The sequence below is a fragment of the Erinaceus europaeus genome, chromosome X (genome assembly GCF_950295315.1).
Source record: "Erinaceus europaeus chromosome X, mEriEur2.1, whole genome shotgun sequence".
NCBI classification, from domain to species: Eukaryota; Metazoa; Chordata; class Mammalia; order Eulipotyphla; family Erinaceidae; genus Erinaceus; species Erinaceus europaeus.
Genome location: NC_080185.1, coordinates 27,977,680 through 27,992,602, shown reverse-complemented (window position 1 = coordinate 27,992,602; position 14,923 = coordinate 27,977,680). Strand labels below are relative to the sequence as shown.

At 41.2% G+C, this 14,923-nt stretch overlaps 1 protein-coding gene across 1 annotated transcript; it reads right to left on the bottom strand.

The window, feature by feature from the left end:
- Positions 1 to 7,126: 7,126 nt before the first annotated feature.
- On the bottom strand, positions 7,127 to 8,056 carry LOC103108168 (olfactory receptor 11L1-like). Its single transcript, XM_007517042.2, has one exon. It carries the CDS (start codon positions 8,048 to 8,050, stop codon positions 7,127 to 7,129), a length of 924 nt encoding a protein of 307 aa, XP_007517104.1. The 5' UTR covers positions 8,051 to 8,056.
- Positions 8,057 to 14,923: the final 6,867 nt, after the last annotated feature.

Genomic DNA, 14,923 nt, shown 5'->3' with positions numbered 1-14,923 from the left:
CTCCTGGTTTCACCAAAAGCCTGAACAATACTCAAAATTATTTGAAATTGTAAGAGCACTGGTTTTAAAAATCCAGTTCATTTTCATAATAACACTAGACTGAATTTCTACAATGCAAGTCTAGCTACAAAAATGTAACAGGTAACCTCAAATAAGGAGTACTAAAACAATCTATTTAAGAGTCTAAAGAAAATTCTCCAAAATTTTTCCAATTTTCTGTCTTTATCATCAGTGGAATAAGTATATATATTTGCCAGTAGACTTCTATGAAAGGGAAAATATTTGTTTTTTAATAAAGGCTATTTACTTATTCATGAGAAAGCTAGGAGGAGAGAGAGAAAGACTCAGACATCACTCTGATACATGAGCTGCTGGGGATTGAGCTCAGGGCCTCATGCTTGAGAGTCTAATGCTTTATACACAGCAACATCTCCTGGATCACATAAATTATAATCTTAAGGTGATTACAAATACTCTACAGGTGTACAGTTCATCTAATATAAAAAATCAAATGGATATGAGTCTTAATAACAAGAGGATTATTTACAAGTTTTGTCTAATATCTTGAGTAAATGTTTTAATTATATTTTGTCTCCAGGGTTATTACTGGTGCTCAGTGCTGGCACTATGAATCCACCGCTACTGACAGCCACTTTCTTTTCCTTGTTAGGACAGAGAAAGATAAACACCTGCAGACCAGCTTCACTGCTTGTGAAGCATCCCTGGTGCAGGTGGGGAGTGGGGTCTCAAATCCGGATCCTTGTACGGGTCCTTGCTATGTAAGTACTATGTTTGTTTAACCAAAGGGGCAGTATTTGAACATATAAATTCTGATAAGTTCATCATGTAAACCACCCTATTATATTAAAAGTTCTATGATCTACATTTCTTTTAAAGAAAATGTTATTACTGAATTAATAGTGATTAACAATATTGTAAGATAACAGGTGTACAACTCTACACAGTTCTCACCATCAGAGTTCCATCTCCCAACCCCTCCATGGGAAACTTCTCTATTCTTTATCCCTATGGGAGTATGGACTAAAATTATTTATGGGGTACAGAAGATGGATGGTCTGGCTTCTGTAGTTGCTTCTCAGCTGGACATGGACACTGGCATGTCAATGCATACCCCCAGCCTGTTTCTATCTTTCCCTAGTGAGTTAAGGCTCTGGAGTAAACTATATATCGATATCAGAATTATTAACAAAACTTGACCGACTAAGAGACTCTATGTCTCTACACTTTATTTGTATTTTCTTTCATACTAATGATTTTTTATACTATAGACAAAGTTGAGCATAGAAGGTGAACTTGAAGAGCCTCTGCAACTGGAGGAAAAAACAACAGTTTCAAGTTTAGACATCTGGGAGTCTCTTGCTCAAATGCCCCAAATATGGTTTTTCTCTAATCTTGATTCATCTTACAGTTAACCTCTGAATTTCACTCTGAACCCCAATTCATTTGGCTGGAGTTTTTTTTGTTTGGTTTTGTTTGGTTTGGTTTACCTCCAGAGTTATCACTGGGGCTCAGTGCCTGCACTACAATTCCACTGTTCCTGGATGCCATTTTTTCCCTTGTTTCCCTTGTTATTATTGCTGTTGGACAGAACAGAGAGACATCGAGAGAGGAGAGGAAGACAGAGAGGAGGAGAGAAAGATAGACACCTGCAGACATGCTTCATTACTCATGAAGCAGCCCCCCTGCAGGTGGGCAGCCAGGGGTTCATATTGGGATCCTCACGACTGTCCCTGCTCTTTGTGCCATTTTGATAGACAGAAAAATGGAGACTGATGGAGAAGTCAGAGAGGGAAGAGAAAGGCACCTTCAGACCAGCTTCACAGCTTGTGAAGCAAACACCCACACACACACAGGTGGGGAGCCAGGGACTCGTACCAGAATCTTTATGCCAGTACTTACACTTTGTGCCATGTGCACTTAACCCGCTGAGACACCACCCGACCCCCCTTGATGGTCTTTTCTCCTAAGAGTCTGAAATCTTTCTAGGTTCTTTCTCTCAAGGTTTACTTTAAGCTATACATAGGAAACAATTATAGCCATCTACTAGTTAGTGCCACTGCCCTGAGAGCCATGGTGCCTCATTTTATATCCTACCCCTCCCCTTTTTCTTACAGAAACCCTAATGCTGAAGGGCTATTGATATCGAGACTGGTACTATTGGTCTGATTCCTTTAGGCTAAGGCAGAGTCCATTTTGTCTCCTCTTATCCCTGACTTACCTATTCCAGGTTTCCTCTTCCTCTTTCTTGAGCAGCTGCTGCGTTACTAGCAGGCCATCTGGCTCAGGCAGTGGGGGGTAAGGTATAAATTGAAGCGGGAACTCTTCTAATCTACTATGACAGTTTGTACTGATCAGGTTAATGGGGATAATTTCTCTTTGGCTTGTACAGAGACATGAAATTTTAATCTGATTTGCTATTAATTACTCTGTCCAGTCATTAACATAATATTTCACTAAATAGAGAAAATCTATGCTCAGTGCAGAAGCAAGTGTCTCGACCAAAGCACAATAATAGAAAACTGGTGTCTTTTGTGCTCTGCAGGGAAGTTGTACCACCACTGCAGGAAGGGCATGCACTTTAATGTATTTCTCACCAGTAGGGATGGGTTGTCCTGAGTCATACAGCCACCTCCAATTCCTTCAAGAAAATTACACATATTTGTAAGATGACTGGCAGGGAATACCAAGGCATATTGTGGTTTTGGAAACACAGTGAAACTAATTGACCCTCAAGAAGATTACATAGCCACATGTTGAGCAAGAGCAACATAATACTTCATCAAACAAATGAAAGGACTTTAGATGGCTTTATCATTATTTTATTAGAAAATATTTATTTAACAATTATTCTGTGTTAAGCTCTGGGAACTGGGGATGTAGTTCAAATAAAACAGATACAGAATCTGCCTTGGGGAAGTTTGCAGTTCAGAAAGTCTCTCTATTTACTTCTTTTTAAAAAATCATTTTCATGGGGAGAGGTGAATGGTTTACAGTACAACTGATGAGATATGGATATAATTTCTATCTCCCTGTGGTAGCCGTCTACAAAACTCATCCTCAAATTAAGTCCTTTTCCACCATCTTGCACCTGGACTCCAAATCCTCCCCTCTATATAGGTGCATAATGGCAGCTAAGATAATTTCTAGGAGAAAATGCAAGGGTTCTCTAAGAGCATGCAATAAAGAAACTGGGTGGAACCTAACAAATGAGATAGGTGAAAAGTAGGGTGAGAAAGGGAAGAAAGAACATGGGAAAGTCCTTAGGAGGTGATCAAGTTTGAGGAAGTAAAATTCAGAGAAAGTATTCAGAGAGTGAGAAGGAAACAAAGGATGAGAGTAGATATTGATGCAATAAGTGGAATCTTGATAGACTGCTTATCTGGATGTAATGACATGGCAAGCTGGTCACTTTCATGGTAGCATTTGGACTTCATTCTAAAGGGTGGTGGCAAGTTGCTAAAAGTCTCTTCACTGGTAGCTGCTTTCTTAAATTTCCCAGTGATCAACACACTAAATAAATGCCTCAACCTATCTCAGAAATCTAGACTTAGAGGGGCAAAATAGGCATGCACAGATGGAGTGGATGAGGCATTTCCACTCTGCATTTGTACAGAAGGTTAGGCAGAACCCCTGAGAAGTAAAAAAGTAATTACACTTCTACTCTGGATCCATGTCTTAACCACAAGGAGTGTGTTCTTCAGGCTCTATTTCTTAATTGAGGGTAATTACAAGAAGTTGAAACTAGATTAGAGACAATTAGACCCTATCCAAGAGGGAGCTCTGTGGGTGGTAGGGAAGGGAGTAGGAAGAACCAGCTGGGAAAGTGTTTCCTAACTTACTTGGCATTTTTGACTTATACTGTAGGTAGAGGTGTTTGTTTGTTTTTTGGACTTACATGTTTTCCTGGTGCTGGTAGAGGGTGAGGGTGGGCAGGTAAAAAGAGAAAAACACACACATATACACACACAGCACTGCTAGCCAATTGAGATTATGTTTAAGAATTTCATAAGGTTTAAACTAATGACTAGCAGCTAAATGGAGAACAAAGTGAAAATTAAATTACTCTGGATTTAGAAATTGTGAGGTAGACATAGAAAGCATATTATCTTTAAAGAGCTTTCACGTGTATTTGTGATGTTTACTGTGACTGAAGAAAGAAGGATGCTGGTGAGGATGAGCACCTCAAGTAGTCACAAACCAGACAGAACTCTGGCTTTATCCCAGGGATACTGAAAATTCAGAATGTGATGTGTTGGAGAAAGATAGAGTCAGGCTTGGATTTTACTTACATGTTTGTTTATTCATTCATTCGTTCACCTTTTTTTCTTTTTTTATTTATAATATGGAAATATTGATAATACTATAGGATGAGAGGGGTACATTTCCACACAGTGCCCACCCCAGAGCTCCATATCCAATCCTTTCCCTTGATAGCTTCCCTATTCTTTATTCCTCTGGGAGTATGGAGCCAGGATTATTGTAGGGTGCAGAAGGTGGAAGGCCTGGATTCTGTTTTTTTAATAGGATAAAGAGAAATTGAGGAGAGGGAGAGAGAGAGAGAGAGAGAGAGAGAGAGAGAGAAAGAGAGAGAGAGAAAGAGAGAAAGAGAGAGAGCTGCTGCACTGTTTCACTATTTATGAAGCTTATTCCCCTGCAGGTGGTGATTAGAGTCTTAAACCTGGGTCCCTGAGTATGGTAATGTGTTCACTGAACCAGGTGTGCCACCACCCAACCCCTAAGCTTTGATTTTATAAACATATATTTGGCCACTATATGGAGGGCTAGATGAAGCTGTATGACAGAAGGCTTCACAAGCAGAATCCAGAAGCATACCAACATTAACTGAGCTCAATCAGAAAGATAAAGATGAGTATGGGTTGATCCCACTCATAAATAGAAGTTGAAAAAGAATAGAAAGGGAAACTCAAAGCAGGATTTGACTGAATTTGGAGTAGGGCACCAAAGCAAAAACCCTGGGTTGAGGATGAGGGTGGATCTTTGGCTTCACAGGGTAGAGGGTAGATTGGAGAATGTGATGGTACACAGTCTTTTGGTGGTGGGAATGGTCTTTATTTATACTCCTATTAGTTTGTAGTCATATAAGTCACTATTTAATTAATATGAGAGGGGAAAATTAATTGAATGTCTCAAACTTTTTAATACACAGACCATAGGCTGAGTCTTTGATATGTTGACTCTCTTAAAAGCTTATACCAGGGAGAACAGAAGGAACCAGTTGGCACAGCAATATACAAATAATGTCAAGGGACGTAAATTATGGTGGTGTTGTATATAATACAGCTAATCCTAACAAAGGGATATTTTAAAGTTAAAACAATTGCAAAGAACGTGATATTAGCAGTATCTATTGCCTTCTTAAACCCAAAGACAGCAGGAACTCTTGCTTCCTCTATAGAACCAATATTTCCTCATGTCCTGGAACCTCTATGGTGGGGCTCACGTTCCTCCATGCTTCTCTCAATTCACACCAAATGATCTTGCACTGGCCTCTCCCAACTTAATAAATGCAACTAGTACCACCTCAGCATGCTTCACTTCAGACTGTGTCCAGAGATGTCAGACGTGGAAGGTCAACCCTTCAATCTCATGACTCAGGTAAGACCTTCCCTTTCATAGGATTCTCTAATTCTATTCCAGGTGTTTCACATCCTAACAAAGTCCAAAAACTTAGATACAGACCAGGTCCCGTGAGATAGAGCATATGTTCACACGTATCCATAAAATAGGGCAAAACATTTATCTGAAAGCAAAAATACACAATAGTATGCAGTGAGTCAGTGCAAAGTTTCTAATGAAATAGTGTCTACTTAGACTTAGATACCCTCTTGATCTACTTCCTATTACACTTCCCTCACTCACTCCAAAGTTAACCTTATCAAAGCAAGGACTACAAAAGCTGAATAAGGGCAAAAATCTGGCATACTTTAATGATGACTCTTCAGTTACTATCAGGCCACCCCATCAGCTGGGGCCCTAGTTGGGGAGTCCTAAGATTCCCAAACAGACATGATGGGCCTAGACCTCGAATAAATCCCTCTCTCCATTGTTACTGGTCATCTCTATCTGGAACAACAAAATAGACCCCTTTGTGGGCCCCCATAGGACCTTGCCCTCAACTTGGATCAACAATTGTAGGGAATGTTCCATCCTCCAAAGGGAGACTGGACAACATACTCTATGTTCCACCTGAGGAAGATAGGTTCTGAAATTGGGGAAGCTTGGAATGTTCCTACTCATGATCACAGAATGTGAACTCAGACCTACAGGGATGCAGAGGTCACCATAGGCTCCTAAGCTGAATATGGGCCCTAGATCACATCAAATCGATTGGATTTATAGTCAACAATATTTATACACCCTTTCCATATTTGGGATCTACTCTCTTCCCTGATCCAGCCTTCTGGTCATTTTTCCAGCAATGACATCATTTCCCCAGATAATAACTTGGATCCACCTGCATATCAGATTTCAGGCTCGGGGGGGGGGAAGTATAGCCACAGGTCCTTTGGAATAGAACTAAAATATGTCTACTAGTTATCTATAAAATGGAGGGACCCCCCCAACTCTTCATCTGCACTATTCCAGCCCTTAGGTTCATGATTAGTCAACAATTTGTTTGGCTTTATACGTTAACTCTCTTTTCAGCCACCAGGTTCCAGATGCCAGCATGATGCTAACCAGACTTCCCTGGACAGACAACCCCACCAATGTGTCCTGGAGCCCCGCTTCCCCAGATCCCTGTTCCACTAGGGACATTGAGAGGCAGGCTGAAAGTATGGCTAGACCTGTCAACACCCATGTTCAAAGGGAAAGCAATTACATAAGCCAGACCTTCCACCTTCTGCACTCCACAATGACCTTGGGTCCATACTCCCAGAGGATTAAAAAATAGGAAAGCTATCAAGAGAGGGGATAGGATACAGAGTTCTGGTGCTGGGAATTGTTTGGATTTGTACCTCTCTTATCCTATGGTTTTCTCAGTTTCATTTTTATAAATAAGATTTAAAAAATTAAATTAAATTTAAAAACAAACAAACAACCCCAGGACTCCTAGAGACAGTGAGGGCCCTTAGTCTTCCTTAGTCTATATCCACTGACTTATGAGTCTCCTCACTGCCTTTTTTACATCCTTGTTTCTCAGGCTATACACAATAGGATTGATCATTGGAGTGACTACAGTGTAAAGAAGGGAGAAGATCTTGTTAAGGGCAACAGTCTGGGTTGCTATGGGAATTGCATACACTGTCCCCAGTGTCCCATAGTACAGAGTGACCACTATGAGGTGGGAAGAACAAGTGGAGAAGGCCCGTTTCTTCCCTGCAGCAGAAGGAATCCTGAGGACAGCAGCAACGATGAGGACATAGGAGGCCACGGTGAGAAGGAAGGGCACCATAGTGACAAAGGCGGCCATGAGGAAGGTGGTTTTCTCCACTGTCTTAGGATCAGAACAGGCCAGCTTCAGCACAGGAGCCAGGTCACAGAAGAAGTGGTCAATCTCATAGGCTGCACAGAATGACAGCTGAAAAGTCATGGTGACTGTAACCACGGGGGTTAGGAACCCACCCAGCCAAGACCCCCCTGCAAGCAGGATACATGTATGGATGTTCATGAAGACTGGGTACTGGAGGGGACTGCAGATAGCAAGGTAGCGGTCATAAGACATGGCTGCCAGCAGAAAGCACTCAACAACTGCCATGGAACCAAAAAAGTAAAACTGAGCCACACAGCCTGCAAAGGAAATTGCTCCAGAGCCTGAGAGGAGCGTCTGTAGCATCTTAGGGGAAACTGAGGTAGTGTACCAAATCTCAAGGAAGGAGAAATTGGACAGAAAGAAGTACATGGGGTTCTGGAGACTGCGGTCAAGGGAAATAACAGTCAGGATGAGAATGTTCCCTAGTAAAGTTACAACGTAGATTCCCAGAAAGATTCCAAAAAGGAGATATTGAAATCCATGAAGACTCCCAAATCCCAGGAGAAGAAATTCTTTGATCATGGTCAGATTACTCATATCTGTGAGATTCACACATTATACCTGAGAAAAAGTAAGAAAGAAATACAACTAATTGGACGCATAGTCATGCAAAGCACCAGAAATGCCAAAAGAGTACATAAACCAAAGACCCTACCTTTTCTCCTCTGGAGTAAACTTTCTGTTCTGTTCTACTAGTTGTCTTTACCTACTAGCTATAGAGGTATTAGAAGTGAGTGCCCTGGAGAGTGGATAGGTAGAACTTCTTATCTGCTCTTTTCCTCTTTCCCTTGACAAAAATAGTAATGATTTTACAGTGAGAGGTAGATACCTCTTTATGGGTACATAGTATGGCAGCTTTCCTGAAATTTTGAAACCCAGCTTTTAAGACTCATTAGAAATGCAAATTCCAAATCCTGGGGGGAGGGCAGGGCACATCAGACTACCTGATGTCTCATTGAACCCCTAAGTCAGGGTGGGTTTCACCTAGAACATAATTGGAAAGAGGAGAGCAGTTCAGAGCTATTGATGCTCAAATCACTGTAAGAAAAAGAAGAGTCTGTCAAGCACTAGGGACATGAGGATGCTTGCTTCCATGGCATCAAATTCCTATGGAAATTGAGGGGAAATGTATGTAAAGTTATTCACTTGAAATGTTAGAGAAAAATAATGTTCCATCCTTCATAAATGAAAATGACATTCCTGACTCACAAGCAGTAGGATGTGCATTTAGAGTTATTATTATTTTTTTTTCAGCAGCAGGAATGGGTGAGCAATGAGTCATGAACCAAAGGCTGCTCTTCCCCACAGCACCCACCCCACCCCCTAAGCTCAAAGCTACATAGTTGTGAAAATGACTGTTTGATATCAATGCCTGGTCCTGGATTGAGGATTAAAAACTAGTCCTAAAAAAGGACTGAGTATGAGAGCAGTAAGAGGCTCTGTTTAGTTTATGACCAGGGAGGAAAGCAAAGCTATCTTTTGCTGTTTTGCTCTGGGTCATGATAAAGTGTCCTTTAAAGGTTATAGTTAAGTCGTACTTTCATTAATAAAGCCCTTTAACTATTCAACCTATGAGATAAGAGTATAAATAAGAGAACTAGAGCACTGCTTTGGCATGTGAGCTCAGGGACAGAACCAGGACCTCACTCATGCAAGTCATGCACTCTAGCTAATTAACTAGTTAATGAAATCATGTCATGGAGCCAGAGCTTCATTCACGTGTAATTTCAGCAGTACAGATCACATTTTCATGCAGAGAGACAGAGAAAGCACACACACACACACACAGAGACCCCACAGAACTTCCTACAGTGCCAGAGCTCCTCCCATGTGGTACTGGGACTTGAACCTGGGCCACAAGTGCATGGCCATATGGGCACCCTGTTCGGTGAGTTGTGCCTCCTGCCTTCATTTTGTTCTTATTTTCTTTATTTACTTTTAAATATTTATTTTGGACCTAGGTAGGTAGCATAATGGTTCTGCAAAACACTTTCGTGTTTGAGGCGCTGAGGTCCTAGGTTCAGTTTATAACACTACCATAAGCAAGAGCTGAGCAGCACTCTGGTCTCACTCTCTCTTACTCTCTCTTATAAATGAAAACATTTTTTTATAGAAAAAAGATTCCTATTTTGTCTTGATAGGGGCTGGGGAGGTTGGTGGACAAAAGCACCACACAGTTCTGACATGTGGTGGTACAAACTTGGAATCTTTCACATGCAAATCCTATGTGTTAGTGCTGAGATATTTCCCTGTCCTGAGAACTCCTGTTTAAAATTCACGTGGGACACTGGTTAGTCAGAGGAATCTCATTGAGAATGTTTCTCTGGTTGCAAGATAGCTCACCAGGATAGTTCACCTGTTTTGCGATGAACACAGCCTGGATCTGATCTTGGCATCCACTGCACTGAAAGAAGTTTCAGTGTTGTGACTTCTTTCCTCCTCTCCTCTCTCTCTCTCTCTCTCTCTCTCTCTCTCTCTCGCTATATATATATATATATATATATGTAGGAAACACTGACAAAACCATAGGATAAGAGGGGTACAACTCCACAAAATTCCCACCACCAGAACTCCGTATCCCATCCCCTCCCTTGATAGCTTTCCTATTCTTTAACCATCTGTGAGTATGGACCCAAGGTCATTGTGGGATGCAGAAGGTGGAAGGTCTGGCTTCTGTAATTGTTTCCCCCCCTGAACATGGGCATTGGCAGGTTGATCCATATACCCAGCCTGTCTTTCTCTTTCCCTGGTGGGGTAGGGCTCTGGGGAAGCGGGGCTCCAGGACACGTTGGTGGGGTTTTCTGTCCAGGGAAGTCTGTTTGACATCCTGCTAGCATCTGGAACCTGGTGGCTGAAAAGAGAGTTAACATACAAAGCCAAAAAATTGTTGATCAATCATGAACTTAAAGGCTGGAATAGTGCAGATGAAGAGTTGGGGGGTCCTCCAATTTGTAGATAACTATTTTAGTTATATTTCAAAGGCCCTTGGCTATACTATATATATCCATGCCTAAATTTTTTATTTTACACTTTCTGTTGGTATTTATCTACATTTATTCATTCATTTATTTATTTATGCCTCCAGGGTTATTGCTGGGGCTTTGGAGGCCATCCCCCGTCTTTTTTTTTTTTCTTTCTTGGTTGTTGTTGGATATGACAGAGAGAAATCAAGAGAGGAGGGGGAAGACAAAGGTGGAGAGAAAGATAGACAGCTGCATACCTGCTTCACCACCTGTGAAGTGATCCCCTTGCAGGTGGGGAACCAGGGCTCAAGCATGTGCGCACTTCTTGCCATGTGCACTTAAACCACTGCACTACCTGGCCCCTTCTCTACCTTTTGTTTTTCTCCCTGAAAAGTAGATTTAGAGCAGGGAAGCTCTGGAAATGACATCATCATCATCATCATCATCATCATAATAGAAAACAAATATTTCTTCTCTAGCATGACAAAACTTTCTCCATGATTTATTTATCCTGCCAATATGCATTGTTGATACACTGGTTTATGCAAAGATAGGTCCTTTTAGAATGAGGGTATTTAGTAGATTTAGGATGCCTAGAGTGTGCTGAAAATAATTATAATATATGAGGAAAATCAATCAGCAACTCGAGTTTTCCCTGGGGATGACAACTGCTCCCTAATCGGGGGATTAGGCTGCAGTGTCCTGTTACCATTTTAGCTTGTCTTCAGAGACTGTCAGCCAGCATTCAGAACCAACATTAGCATCATTAGATTTTTATCATTCAATCCCAAGTCTCATTAATTACTAGTGGGATAAACTTGATTTCCTCTTTTGGCTTACAAGACAACTCTTTGAAGTTTCAAATTTCAAAGGCACACTAGTCTCCCTGATTGCTCTCCCAGTCTGTCTTTTCTAGTAGTGAAGAAAAATCAGAGATAGTGCAAGAGACACTTCAACCGTGAATTCTATTCATCCCCTTAAAAATATATTATTTATTTACTAATTAGAAAGATAGGAGGAGAGAGAGAAAGAACCAGACATCACTCTGGTACATGTGCTGCCATGGATTGAACTCAGGACCTCATGCTTGAGAGTCCAATGCTTTATCCACTGTGCCACCTCCCGGACCACTCTATTCATCCTTTCACTCAGCCATTTATTCACTTGCTGCATATTTTGGGATATCTACAGTATGCCACATGTTGAGCTAACTAAGCATTGGGGATAAAATCATGAGCAATAAGGGCACATTATTCCCATGTCTCTAGATCTTATATCTTAATAATGAAAGTAGGTATTAAATGATCCTTAAAATAACTAAAAATACTACAAAAGCTGAATAAGGGCAAGAGACTGGCATACTTTCATGGTGACTCTTTAGTCACTACCAGACCACCTCATCACCTGGGGCCCTAGTCAGGGAGTCCTGGGATTCCCACACAGACATGATGGACCTAGTCCTCTGACAGATCCTTTCACCACTGTCACTGGTCATCTCCATTAGGAACAAGATAATGGACCTCTTTGTGGGTCTCTGTAGGACTTTGCCCTCAATGTGGATCAACAATGGTAGGGAATGTTCCATTCTCCAAAGGGAGGTTGGACAACATACTCTACCTGCTACCTGAGGAAGATGGGTCTTGAAATTAGTGCAGCCTGGGGTGTTTCTAGCTGTGACCAAAGAATGTGAACTCAGACCTACAGGAATGCAGAGGTTACATAGGCTTCTGTGCTGAATATGGGCCCAGATCAAACCAGTGGGGTTTACAGTTAACAATATTTATATACTATGCCCATATTTGGGAGCTACTCTCTTCCCTGATCCAGCTTTCTAGTCCTTTTCCAACTATGACACCATTTCCCTCAATAATAACCTGGGCCTATCTGCATATTAGCTGTCAGGTGCAGGCAAAAACTAGTAGGCTCATAGGCCCCTTGGAATATACCTAAAATAGACATACTAGCTTTTTCCAAAACAGAGACCCCCAAATCTTCAGCTGCAATATTCTTGCCTGTAGTTTCATGATCAGTCAATAATTTGTTCTGCCTTATATCTTAACTTTTTTTCAGCCACCAGGTTCCAGATGCTACCATGATATCAACTGGACTTCCCTGGGCAGATGACCCCACCAATGTGTTCTAGAGCCCCACCTCCCCAGATTCCTGCCCCAGTAGGGAAAGAGAGACAGGCTGGGATCAACCTGCAAATGCCCATGTTCAGCAATGAAGCAATTACAGAAGCCAGACCTTCCACTTTCTACACCCCACAGTGATCCTGGGTCCATACTCCCAGAGGGATAAAGAATAAGGAAGCTATCAAGGGAGGGGATGGGATATGGAGTTCTGGTGGTGGGAATTGTGTGGAAATGTACCCCTCTTATCCTATAGTCTTGTCAATATTTCCATTTTACAAATAACCATTTAAAAATCATTTAAAAAAAACTATAAAATCATCATTGCGGTACATGGTATGAGGGAGAAATAATAGGGTATTGATGTAAGAAATACTATACCTGAGGAAGTGACTGGGCTTTGATGAGATGGTCAGGGAAGACTTTCCTGAGAGTAGCCATATTTAAGCTGCATCTGAAAACCATGCACGGAGTAGTCAAGGGTAAGAATATTACATGAAGAGAGTCAACATGTGTAAAAGCTCAGAGCAGGACAAGCACCTGCTTACTGGAAAAAGTAAAACAAACACACAACCACACATCAGTTACGGGCTAGAGAGTAACAGGTTGGAGGGTGGGGAGGGATAGGAGCAAAATTTGAGGAAGACTTGTTTTAATCTGACTTTTGAAAGAAATCATTCTGGCTTCTGTTCTGAGCATGGACTGTAAGGAACTAAAAGAGAAAATTTAGAAAACTGCAAGAAATTAAAACTGTAATCCAGGTAAGAGATAATGACTCAGGTCCAGATGGAATGGAGTAGAGTAGATTAATTTGTGGGAAAGTTTTACAGAGCAGAATTTAAATAGATCTGTGACTTTTTTGAATGCATAGTGTACTCTAAAATATTTATTCTAGGGGCCAGGAAGGTTGCTTGTTGCTAATAGAGTTCATACAAGTATAAGGTTTAGCCTGTATTTCATATCCTGGGGCTGAAGGCAACAGGAATGAAATGCCATGATGGATGGTGGTGTAGCAGTGCTTTAGTCTCTCTCATAAAAACAACATAATATAATAATGTAATGTGGGGCCCCGTGGTGGTGCACCTGGTTGAGTGCACATGCTACAGTGCTTAAGGACCCTGGTTCAAGCCCCCAGTCCTCACCTGCAAGGGGAAAGCTTTGCAAGTGGTGAAGCAGGGCTGCAGGTGTCTCTCTGTCTCTCTGTCTCTCTCTCTCTCTATCTATCTCCCCCTTCCCTCTCAATTTCTGGTGGTCTCTATCTAAGAAATAAATAAATAAATATAATACCAAAATTTTAAAAAATAATATAATGTAATCTAATATAATAATAACTGTGGTGCAGGTGGCTAAGAGTAGAATGCATGCCTCACATGTACTGAACCCTGGGGTCAATTCCTGGCACCTCACAAAACAGTCAAAACAAATTGTTTACCCTAAAACTCGGGAAGTTAGCTCAGCAGAAGAGCACATGATTAGCATGTATGAAGCCCTCCCTGGGTTTGACCCTTGGCATTGCATATGGTAGAACTATGGTGTGATACTCCTATCTCTCTCATAAAAAAATTATTGTAATGGAGTGACATGCATCACAGTGAAAGAGTGCATGAAGTGCAGGGAAGAAGGAAGATCATACTTTTTCCTACAATGGAAAGACAACTAGTAAGAAATTTAGTTGGGGAGAAATTTTATCTTGCCCTCCTCCCTTGTTTCTTTCCTTCCTTATTTACTTCCTTCCTTACTTTTCTCCTTTTCTCTTTTTGTCCCAGATATAGTGGGCTAGGAGTCATTGCTGGGATGACACTTTCACTTTTCATTGGGCCAGTAACACTATCTCAACCCTGAGGTAAAGATCTCTCACTGTGACTAGACAACAAGACCTTCATAAAAACAAACAAACAAATACATAAATAAACCTGAGAAATTCTTGTGCCTTGTCTCAAAAGGGGAGAAAGTGAGTGGATCATTGCAGCCTTTACTCACCCTGTAAAAATTTCTCAGAGCACAGGTTACAGTATCACCTCAGCACACTTCACTTCAGACTGTGTCCAGAGTCTTCAGGCGTAGAATGTCTCACCCTCATTACTTGGGTGAGACCTTTCCTTTCATAATATTCTCTAATTCCATTCCAGGTGGTTCACTTCCTAACAAAGTCCCAAAACCTATATATAGACCAGGTCCGGTGAGATAGAGCATATGTTCACATGTATCCATAAACGAGGGCAAAATATATACCTGAAAGCGAAAGTACACAATAGTCTTTAGTGAGTCAGTATAAAGTTCATAATAAAATAGTGTCTACTTAGACTTAGATACCC